This window comes from Toxotes jaculatrix, chromosome 1, assembly GCF_017976425.1.
Source record: "Toxotes jaculatrix isolate fToxJac2 chromosome 1, fToxJac2.pri, whole genome shotgun sequence".
Classification (NCBI taxonomy): Eukaryota; Metazoa; Chordata; class Actinopteri; family Toxotidae; genus Toxotes; species Toxotes jaculatrix.
Window position 1 is genome coordinate 7,441,026 of NC_054394.1, and position 18,654 is coordinate 7,459,679.

At 40.4% G+C, this 18,654-nt stretch overlaps 1 protein-coding gene across 1 annotated transcript in view; it reads left to right on the forward strand.

The window, feature by feature from the left end:
- LOC121181028 (collagen and calcium-binding EGF domain-containing protein 1-like) overlaps positions 1–16,808 on the forward strand; it is a 28,209-nt gene extending 11,401 nt beyond the window's left edge. Inside the window, exons 3-11 of the mRNA XM_041036789.1 lie at positions 10,208–10,260; positions 11,034–11,168; positions 11,780–11,917; positions 12,207–12,340; positions 12,689–12,803; positions 13,287–13,426; positions 14,424–14,459; positions 15,034–15,069; positions 15,494–16,808. Of these exons, the coding sequence (XP_040892723.1) occupies positions 10,208–10,260; positions 11,034–11,168; positions 11,780–11,917; positions 12,207–12,340; positions 12,689–12,803; positions 13,287–13,426; positions 14,424–14,459; positions 15,034–15,069; positions 15,494–15,682 (976 nt within the window). The 3' untranslated portion in view covers positions 15,683–16,808. The remainder of the gene's footprint in view (positions 1–10,207; positions 10,261–11,033; positions 11,169–11,779; positions 11,918–12,206; positions 12,341–12,688; positions 12,804–13,286; positions 13,427–14,423; positions 14,460–15,033; positions 15,070–15,493) is intronic.
- The last annotated feature ends 1,846 nt before the right edge of the window (positions 16,809–18,654 follow it).

Sequence of the window (18,654 nt, forward strand, 5' to 3'; positions counted from 1 at the left end):
CATCTACATCATCACCATCTACATGTTGAGTGAATTTCATCATCTGTCACAGTCCATGAAGACCCTGTTGAAAAAGCCCTGTTGTGTTTCTTCTCTTTCTTCCTCAAAAATGCACTGTTTGTACATGTTATCACTTCTCTATGATAAAATAACTCATCCATTTTACATTTCACTACTCAGCCCAGTAGGCTGGTCCTCCAGTGACAGGATTAATGCAGAAATGGACAAACAATAAACAGTAAAATTAGGTGCTGAAGCCTATTATGTCAAACAGCAGGAAACCTCTGACTAAAGAATGGAAGGAGGTGATTTGATTTTAGTCTGAAACAGGTAACGAGAACCAGATGCTTCCATCACTGTGCATGTCGTGTGTTTGGACACATGTTTATGAGCGGTATGTGAATATGTTTGTGCATGTGTCCACGTGTGTGTTGTCTTTGTAGATATCTGGTCTTTGATTTGATACTTTTATGTGTGTGCGTGTCTGTCTTTATGTGTGTGTGTGTGTCCACACAGGTTTACTGAGATGTTAGGTGTACATGTGCAAATGAGATCATCTGTTATGCTTTTATGTGTGTGGGTGTGTGTGTGTGTGTGTGTGCACACGCACAAGTGTAAATCCTGCCAAATCTGCCTCACTTTGTAAATGTCTAGTGGTACTGAGTGGGACAAATTTTGATAAACTGTAAACAAGTGTGTTCATATCTGGTATCTGGTGCATTTAATATATATGTGTATGCATGATTAAATTCCCTTTACCTGGAGTCTACTGTTTATCATCCAGAGAGGACTTTGGTGAGTCACTGACAGCTCTGTCTTCAGCTCAGTCCTCATCATTAACACTGAGGATAAATTCATTTTTCGTCCGCAGCTCATGAGCTCAGATCGTTAAAATGCTTGGTGAAATCTCTGCTCTGGCCTTGTGGAAACAAATAGCTGACTCACACATTACGCACAGCACGTACACGGCCTGCTTATGGATTGTTTGTATTGCATCCAGAAGTCCACAGGGGGCATCCTATTCAAACTATCACTCTCGATTCTCCCTTTAGCGTTTTCTCTCTGTTTACTTTGGATGGTGATCAACAAATCCCAGGCTGTGGGAACAGTAACCTGTTCATTTTTCTCACACTTGGAGCTGACACAAGATTCTTTCAGCAAAGCTGTACGGCTCTCACTTCTGCTGTTTCATTACACTGAGAAGCACTTACCGCTGTCCCCGTCTTCATTTTCTCAGAGTGAACTTTTATGAGGCCTTTGAGTTACGCTTCCTGTGTTTAATGGAGGTATAATTGTCTTCGTAGAGCTGTAGACCAGAGTCGGACCTCCCAAAAAATTCCAGTCATCATCTTCCATCTTTTTCTGATTAGCATGCACCTGAACGGCCCTCTGGACAAACACAATGGCTGTTTCTTTTGCGTACAATCTGCTCTAGATTAGTGTTTTTTCAGCCCTTTTTATGGCTGCATTGTCACTGTTGATACCCCAGCAAAACAAATTACCGGCCAATTGATAACAGACTGGAACGACATTGTTGTTGCACTGTTGTTTGAAGTCGACAAGCCCGGCGGGGCGCATGTGCTTGAACATATGAAGCTTTGTCTCATGTAACAAAACTGAGAATAGAGGAGGTGTGGAGTGTAACAGCTGTGGAGTTACAAGTGAAAACGGTTATAAATCTCTCAGTACCTCCAGGATTTTTCAACATCAAGGCAGTCACAAAGCCATTTAGAAGACTTGGAAGACCTTCTTGGTCTTATCAGTCCATTACTTTGAGCCTCAGTTACAGTCTCTAGTGGGATTTTTAGTAAAAGGTTCTCCTTTAAAACAGCTTTCCTCTCTGGCATGAAAACCTATCCAGACACATCATCATGAGGGATCTGTCGTTAGCTTGACCTCATTGCTTAGCTGCTTTCACTCGTTGATATCTAACACTTACCCATCCCACTTTGGTCCCTCTTTACCTCCCTTATCTCAGTATTGGACCATAAGTCTCAGTTGAGTTCAGTGTGTTCTATTGGCATTAACATAAATATATATATTAAAAAAACATAATCCAAGCATCCCAAGTAAAAATAAGTGTTACTTTTCACAGCTTCTCTCTCTGTCACACACACACAAGGTTGTGATACATTCTGCAGTTCCACTGCTGGGTTTTCATCCACTTATTTTTATGGGAATATTTTATGCCAGAAAATTATACAATGAGTAATGATGGAAACACACTGGTGTGGTATATAGCGATGTTCCAATATTTCCTGTGGCTTCCCAGATACTTTCACAATGTGAGCAGGAGGCATTAACATCTGGTATCAGTGGGCCAGTGAGTAAATCAGAGTCTGTGTAAAAAAATTATATAATAAAAAATTACTGCGGTTACACACAAAAATATCTGTCCTTCTGACAAAAGGACCTGTGATTAGCTGATATAAAAGATTAATACTGATGAACAGAAAAATTATCAGGTGGATGTGTTTTCTGTTTAGGAAGCTGATGTCGATGGAAACTGGCCTAATTTACATTTTATTTCTGGGAATATTTTAAAAATGTACTCCCAGTTGTCTACTTAGAAATATAGTTGGAAACATAGCTTATCTGTTTCTCCTCGTGTCCTCCCCCACATCTTTTCCCTCAGACCATTCTTTGCTGTCAGGTAGGATACCAAAGATCCCTGTAGACTTGGACAGAGCAGATCACGTGTGTGTGTCTGTCACAGAAAACAGCTCATGGGGGTCAACGATGCCACATTCCTGCAGTGACACTGAGCCTGGACGGGTCACAGGGGCCAGACACCACTGGGAACGCTCTGTCAGCCCTGAGACACACACACAAAGACGTGCTCATGTTTACAATCATGAAAACCTTTTTAATCCTCTTGAATCAAAATAAATTCAGGCAACTATAAACATGTTGTCCCATAAATGTTCCAGTCTCATAATGGCAGAGAACTTACAGACCCATTTAGTTTGGACGTAAAATCATTGTATTCACAAGCCAGTTTGAAAATCTGGCATTGAGTGTGAAAATGAATCAAGTGCCTCTGTTTCGTTGAAATCTCCTCAGTGGTTACTGGGAAATCGTGCATGACGAAATGATGTAGGGTAATTTACAAAATGTCACAATGAAGTGGTGAGATGCTGCATTATTCCCAATCATCAGGCTTAGTCAGAAATCTGGTCTGTGGAGTCTGAGGTTTTAGTAACCATTCCAATGTGATTATTCCACTTTGTTTATTTATTTATTTATTTTGCAGTTTATCTTATTTTAATTTTTTTTTTACCAGCTTTTAAAGAAATTGCTCAGCATTTTGGAGAGCAGAGCTGAGTCAGGATGAACAACAGCTGGGCACAGGGACATCTGTAGGCCTAGCATCCTGATGTCCATTTCTTACCATTATTAGTGAACAGAGTAAACCTATAACAAAACTGTATCTGGAAACCGGCACTGCAGACAGAAACAAAGATGGAGCAGTTAGCAGACACCCACAGAAAATGTTCATCTCATAAAATCAGTTCACCTCAATGAGAAATATAAAAACTGAGTGTGTCTGTTCACATGTTCAGTGGTTGTATCAAAATATTCCTATGATCCTGGATTGATGACAGCGAGGAAATCAGAGCAAGGGACAGAAGGTTAGAGGGTGTTTTTAAAGAGGGGGTCAGGATGGGAGAATGGTAAGAGAAATGATGGAAAGATGAGGCGAGTGGGGAGAGGTGAGGCATAACATGGAGGAGGTGTGCAGGTCAGCCTGTATTCTGGTGGAAGTGGTTCAGACCTCCTGTGCTCCCAGTCAAAGCTTTCTCTGTTAGGCCAGAGCACTGATGTTTCCCCTGAGGCCTGGGTCCTGGAAGTGAGCTGGTAGAGCAAATAAACAGAGAGGAGGTGCTCACACTCGCCACACTCACACCTTTACATATGTATACTCACACAAGTTAACAAGAATACACACATACGCAATTATACCCTCACACTAAAAGAGCTTAACATGCGGCTTTGCTCAACACCTTCACACCTTTACGAGGAAGCTGACGTAGATGGTGCTATTGTGTGGATTTCTGGCGTTTAGGACATTTTGAAATTTAGGTCCTTAGGATGATTTAGAATTTTTGGACATTTTTAATCTTTAAACAAGTTGTCACAAGTTGGAATTTGCTGCTTGTCTTGACAAATGGGTAGAAAGTACAAATTAGTTTGGCTAATTTATTTATTTTAAGTAGTATTACATGTGCTTTCATTGGGGATTTAAAAAACCCACAAAGGGCAGAACACCTTATTAAAAAAAAAGTATAACACCATCAGTTCGAGCACCAACAAAAAATTTGAAACACATTGAGACAAGACAAAAACAAAAAATAAGCTTACCATCAGAAATGAACAGAACTTATTCCCAAAAGAATATGAGCATGGCAGAGCTCCAACAATGTGCTATGCCACAGTTTTATTGTTGGTCTCATCATACTAATGTGCTTCAGTATAATCCATCATCACACCATCACACACAGCACGACCAGCCAAGTTTTTGAACTGCTTGCAACTGTGAGCTTTGCAGAGCAAATAAATCAATTACAGCACGGCTGATGAATACAACATGCTGTAGTTGTAACACGTATAAGCCACATCAGTAAGAAGCATCCATCAAAATGACAAGACGTACACACACACACGGCCGGTCTCCTGTCCTGGTGTGTCAAGAGGCCGTTGACCTGCACTGAGCTCCGTTTCCTGTGTTCCTCCCACCAGAGTCCCAAGAGGAAACACTCTAAGCTGACAACAACCTTCATCCCTGTCTTATAACCATCCTCCTCTTCCTCCCGTCAATGTCCTCCCTCATTTCTTACTCGTGGCATTTCCTCCCCCTTTATCCCCCTCGGATCATCCCACATTTTTGCAGTTAAAGGCGATACACAGATAAGAGATGGGATTTATTTCAAAAGTCATGAAAACTCTATATACAAACTGGGGAAGCAACGCTCTGTAATATGAATGAGACTCTTACTGCAGAGTGACTGCAGCATCATCTGTGAAAAGCCTCATCCATGCTGTGTTTGCTCTCTGGACCCCTGCACTGTCTAGGCTGGGGACTAGTGAAGTAGTGGGGTTTTCTTGGGGTGCTATAATGAATATCCTGTCTTTGTGCAAATGCACAAATAAATCACAGTAAAACTGGATGGGAAGCCATAACAGTGAGCATTCCCCCTCTGGAGGGAGACCCCTTGCTAAAGTACATAATCTTCAGTGTAAAGTGATCCAGGCCCAGGCCTGCCTCTGGATCCTGTCTCGGTGTTTCCTCCAGTGCCTTCATGCTGATTTTGGCAGAGGCTGCAGCAGCAGACTGGGGTTGTCTGTGGGCCTGCCTGCACCCCTCACTGGGCAGGTAGCTGCAAGGTCAGCCACCACCAAGACAAGTGAGTGCTGGGAGAAAGTTAGCACCCAACAGCCAGAGAGGAGGATGGAGAGGGTTGACATCTAGGAGGCTTTGGATGGGGTCAGGCCAGTGTGGCATGTAGACTTAATGTGGAGTAGTTATGTCATGCTGGATTTTACACATGATATAATCAGTCAGAGTTGTATTTAAGATCACTAGTCCAGGATCCTGCCAAGGGTGGCTCATGTTTTTTTCTTGCCTATTTTTTCCCACCAGAAGTCTCCAAGAGTCATTTTACTGTTTACAGATTATTTTTAGGTGAACAACCATTTTAGCAGTGGAAGCAAGACTATTTAGTGGTTGTTAGAGGTTTAATAAAGCCCTCAGCAGGATCTGTATCACAGCCAATCAAAGTAATGTCCAATCCATTTCCAGTTCAGTTTGTCTATTATAATTTATCTCGCTCTGGCTACATAAGCTGTCAAAAACAGCAGCCAGCAGTCACAGTTAATGATCTCCACACTGACAATGTGTTAGCAAAAGCTAAGAGAGGCTGTCCAGATCCTCTCCAAACCTTTCTATCATCCATGTACTTTCCTAATGCAGAGCTAATCAGCTGTGTATTGTGCAAATGACCAAATTACTAAATATATTAATTTTAATGTGGGCTTACAAAGCCAGAAATGTCAATACTAAACATCAACCTATACAAAGTATAACTGCTACAGGCTGAGGCATAACTTGGCATAAGCTAACCAGAAGTTTAGGGCCAAAGAGGTAAACTACCAAGAAAATGAGATAAATATCCCGTATCATGTCTAGAATTTAGTACTAGGTTTTCAATTCAGTACGTTAATTGTGATGAACTGAACATTTCACGAGTTATTTTGGTTAAAATCCATTGAACACTGCAGTGCTGTGCATGTCTGTTTGAGAGAACTTTGTGTGAATCATTACATCAATGTCGGTTAGTTAGGTCAGTCCCATGACCTTACAGCTGAAGCCCACAGAGTGCTGTACTAACTGATTTAGCCCTGCACTCCGGCTACAGAACTGATTAGCTAGAATCACTTTTGTGCAGAAACTGTTTCAGGAATTTTTTTTTTTTTTTTTACAGCATTTGTAAAAGAAGGAAAGAGCTTTTGGTTGTGGAGAATCAATAGTTGAGGTCTAGCAGACAGATATTCCTGTTTAGTTCTGTAGTGTAAAAGTGGCTGTTAAAGGCTCTGAGCATTCCTGGCCTCTGCAAATCTTAAGAGGACCGAAAAATATTCCTCTGAATGAAATAAAGATGGAAAAGGCAGACACCTCATCAAGTTTCATGGACAGAGGGCAATACTGAGGCCAACAACATGTCAGTCTGAAGAGAAGAGAGTGAGACAGAGATTATGTCAACAACCAGTGAACCAGTGGATCACATTGTGAAACAAGAGGCTGATAGAATGGCCTAAATATAAATTGACATGTTCCAAATCACAGGCATGATGTAGGGCAAGTGAAGTAAAGTGCACAAAGAGGACATGAAAAAGGAGAGAGGAGAGAGAGAGAGGAGAGGGAGCTTGCTAGCGTCATGGATCTCTCTCACTAATAAACCCTGACTGACATTAAAAGGCTGTACCCAATTACTGGATGGTATCCCAGCCCTCACACAGACTCTCAGTCACACTCATGCTGTATGTACAGATGAATGCACGCACAGAGAGATTGATTCTGGGTTTTGGAAGCCAGGTCTCATATTTTTTTAATCAAGACCAGCAACAGCCAGTATTTTGTGTCCATTTTCATGCCCTAATAACACTACTACAACTTTTAATTATTACACATACTGACTAAAGAAACATCTGTGTATACCCACCAGACATTGTGTAGTGTCTACACACACACACACTGCTCATTTTAGATTCCACTAAGTGTAATGGTCTGTGTTTTAGAGTCACATTGACCGAGCCTGCTGCCTGTGTGACCAACATACTTTCACATTCCAAAACAAAAACACATGGGTCACCTCTCCCTTCACCCTCATCTGCTTGCCCAGACATCCCAGCCTCCCTTGTCCTGTCTGTCAGGAACAACCAGGGGAGAGCTGCGGAGGCTGCTGCATTTCTGACTGACAGGCGGCCTATCGGTGTATGCGGATGTGTAAGGTATTACAGTGAGATAACTTGGCTTTCGCTGCCTCTATCCTGATTCTGTTCTGTTATTTTGATTTGGTAATCCCCTGCAGCAGTGTCCTGGATTGTCAGTTTTGTTCTGTTTCTGGTATGAGTGCATTTAGCTACACTCTCAGCATAAAAAGGAAGGCAGCATCTGGACTTTGGATGTATTGCCATTAAAGTTTGTCAGTGTTCATGGTGCCCAAAGGATGAATTATGTGGGCTTACCTGTTGGAAAGTTATAGAAGTTGTTGGACACAGCTCCCTCTGTTCTGGTGACAGAACAGGGGTTTACAAGACTTTTGTTTGGCTATTTGAGAGGCAGTTCTGGTGAAGCATGCTGACACCTTTACTGTTTTTAAGTCTAAATGAATATCTTCTTTTAAACTCATCAGTAAACTCATCAAAACGAGTCAGCTCTTTTGGTACTTGCTGGACTTTGACTACAGTTACACACACTACAGCACTTTTTCTGTCTTTAGTTATGCAACATGTTTCTGTTTTGTTCTTTTTCTTTTTGTTAGTAATAGAAATGAATGAATTGATAAGAAAAAATGTTGGTTTAATCATAAAATACAATGACTATTGTTGAGGAGTTGAGCTGAAGAAAAAAATGTCTTCTTTAGAGTCAAACACAGACATTTACTTTTTACTTCCTACATTAGCCTGTATCTTTAAACTGAGAGAACAAAGGATATTTTGTTATCTAAATATTGCGTGATCCCATTTATTAGGAAATACTGAATTAAGCAGCATTCATTAGTTGTACTGTGAATACGCAGCTGCAATAAATTTATATTGGGACTACCATAAAATCAATTTCTCTCCCTTAAAAGCTAAAGTGTAATGAGATCTTTTATTTATTTTGAAATAAAACGCCTGATTTTAATAGCTATGCCCTGATACAACTTTTTCTAAAAATCTGTTTACCTCAATGAAAGGCAGCATGTGGCCAGAGTTTGCTGTTGCACTGAAAATTGAGTCACTGGGGTGCTGAGTGTACCTTATAGAGGAAGTGTGATAATGAAAATCACATCGCAACTGATACCCAGTTAACTTTATAAGGTCAGTATCAGCACCTATATCAATCTGGCGCCAAAGATATAAATTCATGAAGTTCCTCTCAAGGACAGACTTGCATCTGCAACACATTATTGCAATTTAGAGGACTAACTGATTGATTGATGGGTTGATTGCCGGACTGACAGACTGAATGAGTGACGATGTTCATCTCAGCATTCACTCTCCTGTCTCCACCTCAGCTCTAAGTCTGGCCCTATCCATCCCTCTCAACACGTCCAGCTACGGGCTGCAGATTAAAGCTGCTCTCATCTGGATCTCATCAGTTTAGGCCAGCCTCGCCGTTTTATAGGTTATTTTTCATTCAGGAGAAGGAGGGGGGGATCTCAGAGTGATTTAGGGTTACACTGCATGGAGGCTGGAGGAGAATAAAAGCAAGTTGTTGTCTTGAGGGGGCCGTGAATGAGGCAGCATGCTAAGTCCCCTCCGGTAACAGCGTGCAGCATTGAGGACATTTGCATTTCTTTCCCTTTTTTTTCCAAACTTGTGTGTGTGTGTGATACTTGTTGCGTGGCTGTCCTGCTCCAGTTTCTGAACCATTTCCTCTCTGTTTTTCCAACTGTGATGTCTGTAACATGTGGTGGATTGTTATGGGATGGCTGGATGACTGTCACTGCCAAACACCATAAATCAGTTTTGGGAGAAACCGTTGCCCGTCGTTCATTGCACAATCTTGTACTTCAAAAATACGGCATCCAACTGTTACGAGCTTATATCACAAAAGCAGAGACTGTAAGGGAGTCAAAAAGTTGAGTATCAGTGATAGTTTTTCATTGTTTATTTGGTCAGAGTTTAAGTACTGTACAGGGAACAAAAAGAGAAATAAGCCAAATCAGAATACATAGTGCCTAAACTGCAACTGCTCTTCCACATATATGTCCATATCTATCAGTGGACTTTCTTTTATTTTGAAAGTGAAGACAGGAGCACAGATCAGAAGCTCTCAGACAGCTGGAGTGACAATCTGCTGAAAAGTCTAAAGCTTATACATGTTTGCAGTAACTGTGTAATATGTAAACTGGTTGTGATGCAGAAATGGCAACAGAATGACCACAAAAAATGATTTGATTGCGTGTAATTTATTATCAGTTTATGCACTGTTACAGTAGTTACTTACACTATTGTCAGGTGTTTAAACTTGTTTATAGTAATAACAGTTGTAGGCCTATTATTTTCACAGGGTCTTCCCTCTCTGTTACCTTGTTGTGATATAGGCTAATAGGCTAATAAGTAAAATATTACCTGGGCTTAACAATTACTGTGATCTCTGCCTTTTACTGCTTCTCTTGGTCTGGTTTGGTCTGGTCTGTATGTTGATACCTGGATGATCTCTTGTCACCTGACTGCGAGACATGGGATGTCACTGACGTTCACACTGAACACTGTTACATTTTTCAGTGCAGTTTGTTGGATGTGTACATTTTCCACCCTTTCAGTAACACTTCATATTTTCTGGACAGTTATGAGGGTCTTTTCAAAGAGGCAAATAAACATATATCCCAAAATGTCCAGCTTTTCCTTTAGTGATTAGAGGCTGAAGCACTGGCCCTGCTGATTTGACAATGGGGGTAGAAATACAAACATCTGATTACTGTTTCTGTTTTTTCAGGAGGAAATGCTGTGAGGGATTCAGGTTTGTGATGGGCCAGTGCATACCTGAAAGTAGGTAAACCATACACACCATCCTCTAAGTTTGACTCACAAATTTTGCACGTTCCTCATCTGATATAGTTTCTTCATCTTAGCAGTGTATAGATTAGAACAAGCGTGGACCTCCAGACAGTAATTAAGTAAGGAGTCCTTTCAGATAACTTGCACACTGTAGTGCATAACTGGGACAAACAGCACAACAACCAAAAAAAGAAACTGCCCTCAGTTTTAGCACAGGCAGTTGGCACATTTTGTTGTGGTCATCCACATAAAAAAACAAACAAAAAAAATAATCTGGGTACTGCGACTCACATAATCAATATGAGGAACACTGATGAAGAGTGCTGCCAAAAGTTTGGTGTCTCTAGCGCCAGTACCTGAAACACTATAGCATGCTTCCATAGATTAACAGTGATTTACATTTGCCACTAGAGGACGTTGTTCCCTAAATGAACATAACACACTATCAAATGTGAACAACAGCAGTTTACTTTAGTTTAGTTTAGCATACTGATCTGTTTTTCCCATTTAATTCAAGAAGCTTCAGTTATGGCTGTTCTTCTTTTCATATCCCAATTCAGAGGCTTTAATTGCGGCATAAAAACCCTGTGTTTATGTGATGTCAAAAATGTCTTCCATGACAAAAGAGCAATAGAAGCTGTATTGGTCAGTTTCCAGCTGTGGCTGTGGAACTTTATGAATGGAAAGAGGCAATAATAAAGAACAATAGTGTTCATGGGTGACTACAGTGGTATTTTTGGTTTTGCTGTTCTCTCTCTCTGTAGGCATAGATGTGTGTGCAGCATCACCCTGCGAGCAGCAGTGCACTGACAACTTTGGACGAGTTGTCTGCACATGTTACCCCGGCTATCGCTTTGACAGAGAAAGACACCGCAACCACAAATCTCCTTACTGTCTGGGTCAGTATCCCACCCACTTCCATGCTCATCTTTCAGCTAAATACTCTTGACTACCATGCCTATTACTGATTTGACACATCTCCCTTTTTGTCCTCACAGTAAACCATGTGCATTTAAAAATAGGACAAGCAAACAGTTTCCTCTTTAAACAGCATCCTCCTTCTGTTTTGTACAGCAAAATATTTTCCTTTTTTGCCATAAAGCAAAAGACTTCTTACCAAATCTGCAGACCAATGGCACATGATGTAAAACACCATGTACATGCAGTTATACTGACGTGAGGTCCCAGCTTATACACGGCTCTTGATTAGTCAAAGGTTTTAACAGTTCCTACATTTTAAAAGAAATAGATGAAAAGAATCCCGGACCTATGTCCAGTGAGGGCAAAAAACAAGTTCCACAAAGAACTTGCATGTAAGGATGGATAATATCTCAAAACTCAGCTGTACTGATGTGTCAGTGTCAACAGGACTCTTATGCTGTAGTGTCTTTAATCTTTAGCTCTTGCTCTCTTTTTGTCTTTCATTTCACTTTGTGCTATTGCTTGACTAGCATTCATTTTATAGTAACCTCCAAACTTGGATTTTGATTTCACTGATCATCTCATACAGACATTGATGAGTGTGAGCACTCAGGCAGCAGTGTGTGTGACCATGAGTGTGTGAACACAGTGGGCAGCTTCCTGTGTCGCTGTCGCACTGGCTACATACTTGCACCGGACCAGCGCTCCTGCATCCCTGTACACAACCGTAAGTTCAGTGTTGGTGGTCAAATCAAATTTATCTTTTTCCTTCCACCTGCCTAAATTCAGCTTGTAGTTTGTAGCTAATATCAGTGTCAGTATCAGTATCAGTAAAGGACAAACTATGATATATCAAAACAAAGATGATCAGCTTTTAAATTTTAAGTTGTGAATAATAACACAACCTGTGATTTATGCTTTTTCAGTATATGTATGTGTTAGGTAAAGAATAGCAATTGATGCCCTGCTTGAATTTATATGTAAAGATTTTTATATGTAAATGTTTTGTCTTGCAGTGAGTTCATCGGGGAAGTCAGACACATTAATGAGTGCTGGTAGCTGCTCATTCACCTGTCAGGATTTTATGAACATGAAAAACAGTTTGCTACAGCTTAAACTGAGGCTGGGCAACACACAGTCACCAAACCAGGTAAAATGTTTACTTTAGAGAAATGCAACCAAATATGACTGGATCAAATAGTCTTTACTGATGTTTGATTTATCATTGTCAGGTTCCAAACTGACCAGGTAGACATTGCAAAGACATAGACTACCCTTAGACATGTTAGTACATTATAAAACCAAAGTCTGTCTCTCAACATGGCAGTGACAATTTAATGTAAATTATGATGCTTTATATTTTTCGTCATCTCTGAGATTGAGGTCAAAGTGCTAACAGCTCAGTAAACTACAAACAGAAGAGACAGCCAAGGTTTCAAACTGGAAACACACTATCTCTGTATTTATTCTACTTAATCATTCTTCCATGTGTTTGTAGGTACCTGGTCTGGCTAACAGTAGTGACAAACCATCTCTGGGGAGGACAGGAAAAAGTCCTGATAGCCCTTGTCTTCCTGGTCTTCAAGGCCCTCCAGGAGCTCCCGGGGTCCCAGGTAATGTTGTGATAAATGTAACATTAGACACAGAATCAAATCCACCGCTTCTTCCAGATAGGTGCTGGGAGAGTTACTGATTAATTCACTCAGCGTTTGTTATTGTGTGTAACATGTGACCATATTAAAATAACAAAAAAGAAGAAGAGAAAGAGGAAAAAAAGCCAACTTGCAAAGTCAGGCACTTTTTAAAAAAGTGCACTTGAAAAAAATCTAATTAAAGGACAATAATGCACAAAATAATTTAAAGCAAGCAATTTAAAGCAACATAAAAGCAAGAATATGCAAATACAAACAAATATTGACCTTTAAGACCCTAGTGATTTTCAGCACCAAAGCTTTAAGGTGAGCAAGGCTTTCAATGGCCCGTCTGAGGAGCATAACTGATCTATTATGATATTACTGTTATGTAATTGCAGTCTGATGTTAATCACTCTAATTTGAAAAGATTTCTTTATCATTTTAACCGCCTGCCCTCACCAGGACACCCTGGAGAGCCAGGAAAAAGAGGGGACCCAGGGGAGAGGGGCCCGCCTGGCCCTCGGGGTCCACGGGGAGACATGGGACCCATGGGTCCAGAGCCTGACATGAAGCACATCAAAAGAGGCCGCAGGGGGCCGGTGGTAAGAAAAAAAAAACTATGTCCATAGTTTAGGAGTTGTCACATGGTTTAGTTTCAACTGGATCCTCTACTTGAGGTCGTCTAAGTGACATAACGAAAACGGTCCTGAAACCTGGAAATTACATCTTAAATCCAACCTAGCAGCAAAGCATAAAACTAAATAAATACATTTCACTAAATTGTGTCATAACACTAACTTATTTTGCAGCTCTTTGGCCTGCTGATCAATAAATCAAACTTGTCTATTTTGCAACTATCTCAAGTGTGCAAACGAGTATGTGCCAACTGTGCAGTAACAGTACACATATGACAGTGATCATCCACTACCCACAATTCCCATGAAACAGAAGAGGAGCGTGAAGGTGCCACGAGGAGTTTGCTTGAAATCCTTGGACGTATTAAATGAGCTGGATAAGATGCGGCCTTGCAGTCTTGCTTGTTATTTGTCCCAGTGGCCATTTGCAGTATTGCAATGAAAAAAATCTTTGCAGCCCAAAAACAGAACACAAACCCGCATTTCAAAAGAGAAGTCCATGAAACTGTTAAGAAGACACCTCAAACAGAAAACAAGGTCCAGCACTGCTCTTTGTACGATTATTTATAGCCTTGAAACACGTGTGTGAAGTCATTCCAGGCCGTGCAGGAACAACACCAGGACCCTGCAACTAACGCACCTGAACCTGCAACCCGCACCTGGACTGAAACCAGCACTAGTGTTATTAATCAAACCTGTACTTTTCTGAATATGACATGTCATAATGTCTGCATGATAATCCCTTCAGCAGGACTCTGCTGCTTTAATTAAAAAGAAACCTACTGCTCTACATTTGTAACATCATACATGAAAGGGTTAATCGAGTGTATCCATTGGTCTGCACCATGAAGACTTATTTCTCCTCATAGTATTACCATCACAGCTAATTACAGGGTGTTAAGCTGACAGTAGTCTTAAGGTGTTGTGTTGAAAAGCTTATACTCATATTTTATCATTTATACAGGGACCACCTGGGGCGCCAGGAAGAGATGGAATAAAGGTAATTATAACTATATCTATATATAAATATATCTTTGTTTTCTTCATGCATGTTTGAAATTCTTGCTTGTATTTGTGTCTGTGTGTGCTTGTTTAGAGCTGCACTGTTGCCATCTAGTGTTTACAATACCTTTAAACATGTGTCACTGAGTGAATTGACTCCACTGAAGCTGCTACATGGGCATCTTGAGTTGCACTGAGCCACTTATCAAACTATAATGTGGTTCTGAAACACCAACTTTGTCGTGGTTCATGTTTCTTTGGTTCTTCCTGCATGGAAGATACATTGACAAAGATTATCTTGTATTGTACAAACACTGTTAGTCTAATATTGTCTGCAAATGAATACTGAAGTTTAATTGGGCCTGTCTGGTATACCATTACTGTGTTCAGGACAATTCAGTTAAGCTGTTAGTGAATAGAATACAAGTTAAGTTCCTGTTCTTTTGTTCTGAAAGTATTTGAATCATTCTGGCACAGAGACTCACTGCTGGTGCTCTGTGCATACATGATGCTATTCTTGGAAGGCTGTATATGCTGAAACTGGGTTCATTTGTGCTGTTTCTCATCTAAAGGGCGACAGAGGAGCTCCAGGTCCCAGAGGTCCACCTGTAAGTTCATTTTGTAGATTAAATACATATATATATAACTTTACAAATGAAAACTCATTTTATACCTTGGAATAAAATTTGTCTTTGAGCTGCCTCCATATCTTTATCTAGATTTAGTCTTTACTCCATAATGTAGAATTTATACACCTGTATGAAACTGTACACAGACCAAAATATACATTGCATCCATGAATACCCTGAAACTGTTCATTTGTAATCTAATAATAGTCTATTAAAAGCCAGTTATGCACCCTTCAGAAGCTTCACAGTCTAATGTATATAAGAGATAGGCACATAATGTGTATTGTGCATTATATTGTATCTGTGTACAAATGCTTTACACCTTCAAAAAAGAAACATTGTTGGCTGACTGTCAGATGTATTGTGAAAAATGAAATCTCCTCAATTTCCCATCTGTCTCCAGGGACCACCCGGCTCCTTTGACTTCCTCCTGCTAATGATGGCCGACATCCGTAATGATATAATCGAATTGCAGGAGAAGGTGTTTGGGGAGAGGCGAGGAATCTCTCTGGACAGTCCTCCTCAGTCCAGTGGGGAGCTGGATTTTGTAGAGTGGGGCTCTGGACAAGAAGATCTCATGCTCAATACTTGACCTTTGTCTTCAAGGTCACAGTAACATTTAAACCCAGCAAAACAATCACCAAACTTAACTATTTTCTTCACTGATAAAGGATGTTGGTAGTCAATGTGCCAACATGTAAATAATTCCTAAAATCACATCTGGGATGAACTGGGCAAGGAGCCTTGGTTTACGCTCTCAACGCTGCCACAGACTGTAAAACAGAGAGATACAAAGGATTACAAAATCAGAAATTGGACCACAGTCTCTCTGAGAGTGTGAGAGTCTTGCTGTGGTTCATATGCTGTGGTGTGAGTGAGGGACGTGCATGCAGGACATAGAGTGAGAACCTGAGTATGAGCCTTAATGTCTGAGTCTCTGAGCTGTGCCTCTGAGCTGAACCACTTCAAACGATGGACTTTATCGTCTACATCTCTTCCTGTTCCTGAGTCTGTCCATGGAGGCTCTGCAGCCACTGACAGTTTGCCTGCAGGGCGATGGTACAAAGACCCAGGACCCGCACTGTGAGCCTCCCCTGCACCTGTCTGCTGTATCAAGCCCGCAAGTCTGAACTCTGCAGCTACTCTCTACTCTGAGGCATCTTCAGAAACCAATTCATGAGAGTCATGAGTACGGACAATCCCAGTGTTGTTCACTGGGGTTGTTTCAAGTTCAAGTTCAAAAAACAAAACAAACATTTACTGCAGCAATATGTTCGTCTAAATGTAATGTAAAAGAAATATATTCGAGATATCCAATCTTCTGACAGTAAACTTCAGACAAGTAGAATCTGCTGGTATCTGCTGCTTAGAAATAATATACAGAAAAGGTTGTAGGCAATAAAAACTTTTAATTAAAAGGATAAAATTAATTCATGGTAAGGGTCAATTTCAAAAAGTGATTCTAAAAAAATCATTTTTTAAAACTTTTATAACCAATGTTATCAGGCAAGTTACTTGTGAACATATTCTTTGTTAGAAATACAGTCTGAAAAGAGCAGTTTCATGTTCATGTTCAGGTGTGCCTCTATTTTCATACTTACACTCGACCAGAGTTGATCAGATACATGACACATAGCAGAAGGAAGGCAGCTTGAAAGTTTTTTTTACTGTGAAGAGGCTGCCAAGGAGGGTTAACTCGTTGCTCAATAAAAGTCTGTCTAAATCCAGATTTTAAGTTTTTTAATTTTCATTTTTTGTCTTCAAATTGCAAAGGTTCAGCATTATAGGTCTGACAAAGGCAAAGGTGAGTTCATCAAAAAATAATGTTTAATGTTGACGTATCAGATGGATGATAAATGAGAGCCTCCTGTGTCTTGCAGCTCAGTATTGACTTCCCAGGAAAATATGATAAAGAAGATGGAGCCATAGGGAAATATGATAATCTGATCACAAGTGGACAGCTCTAAGGATAGGTATGAATGCATCCAAGACACATTGAGATCCAGTTGTTCAGACCACATTCGCAGGTGGTCTGGGCCGCTCATGGCCACATATTTTTTTAGCAGTGTGTGACTGTGTCCTGGGCCATACTAAAGGAGTTTCTTTTGCTTTCTTCTTCTTTAATTTCCAGGGACAGGACGTACATCGCTGCCTCCCGCTGGATAAAAACAACAAAACATTTGGTCTTCGCGAATGAAAATGATGAACGTGTTAATTTGCATGTAGATCCTGGAAATGAAGTCCAGCCACAAGTGGGCACTCAAGATGCTTGTGGAGACACACTCTAATGCCAGGTGTGAACTGACGCACTTCGGATCACCCAAGACACATGTTATTGTTAGGTGTGAACAGGGCAATAGCAAGAAGTGAAAAAGTGTTTTTCCCAAAATGTACTCTATGTCCAAGTGCTCAATTGCTGTAATTGTGTTGTTGTTGACACCTTAGCATTTAGCATTTACACCCAGCATGCTTCCGCTGGTCATGCAACATGGCAGGTGTGGTTGATTTGGAACACTTGTTTTGGTCACTGAGTGGTGCATTAAATTACATTAAATCCTTTTTTCTGTGCAGAGGTAAAGCTTATTGTACCCATGGTTGCATAACAACACCATCCTTATTGTTATTACAGAGTTAGACTCAGCCCAGGTGTGAAGGCACCCCTCACACCTCTCACAATCTCATGTGACTTTTACTCTGTAACTATTTTGACTTGTAATGCAGCAAAGTAGAATAGTTTAGTCTTTAAAAATTTAAGTATTGGTGAAATTACTGATTATTTTTATTATTAAATTTTTTTAAATATATAATATAATATATAATACTTAAATATATATAATACTTAAAAATACAAGTGCACAAAAAATGATTTTGTAACAGTAAAGCCGAAGACTGAAGGACATAGATTCAAAATCCAAGACGAGCTGGGAAAATTTGTGTGGAAAATGAATAAGCATCACTCTGCCTCAACAGCTACTCTTGTGATACTACCTGAGCAGGAATTTGCAGCCTAATATGTATGAGTAGAGTTTCCTGCTCCTAAATTACATTTTAGTCAGTGCCACCAGCAGAGGGTGCTAAGTCACTGAGAATTCCCCTAAAAATTCAGCCTCAGGACTGCATCTCTGTAAATACCAGCAAGGGAAGACAACCAAAGTGACTTTTCACAGCACTGCATCCTCATATAATTACTAACTATAAATATTCATAGTTTCCAAAACATGCAAGTTATGGAAAATAAGTAAATCATCCTAGCACTTGTACAAGTAACATGCCCCCACTCATTATCCTCAGCGCTGACTGTTGAACTGTAGCGTGGCTCGGTGTCATTAAGAAAAGTGTAAGTATCAGGGGTCAGAGATCAAATGCCTAGGTATAAACAGCTGGAGGGATAATTATAGACCGCAGACTTTCAGAAAGGGGGCCTGTCTGGGCTCGTACCCACCACCAAGGAGAGTGTGTTCAAAAAAAAGAAAAAGAACACACTTTGTGTTTGATCTGCTGTGGTTGGTTTCACTCTTTCTGGCCTTTTTGGTGTGTTTGATTCTTTGATCCTGATGAACAGAT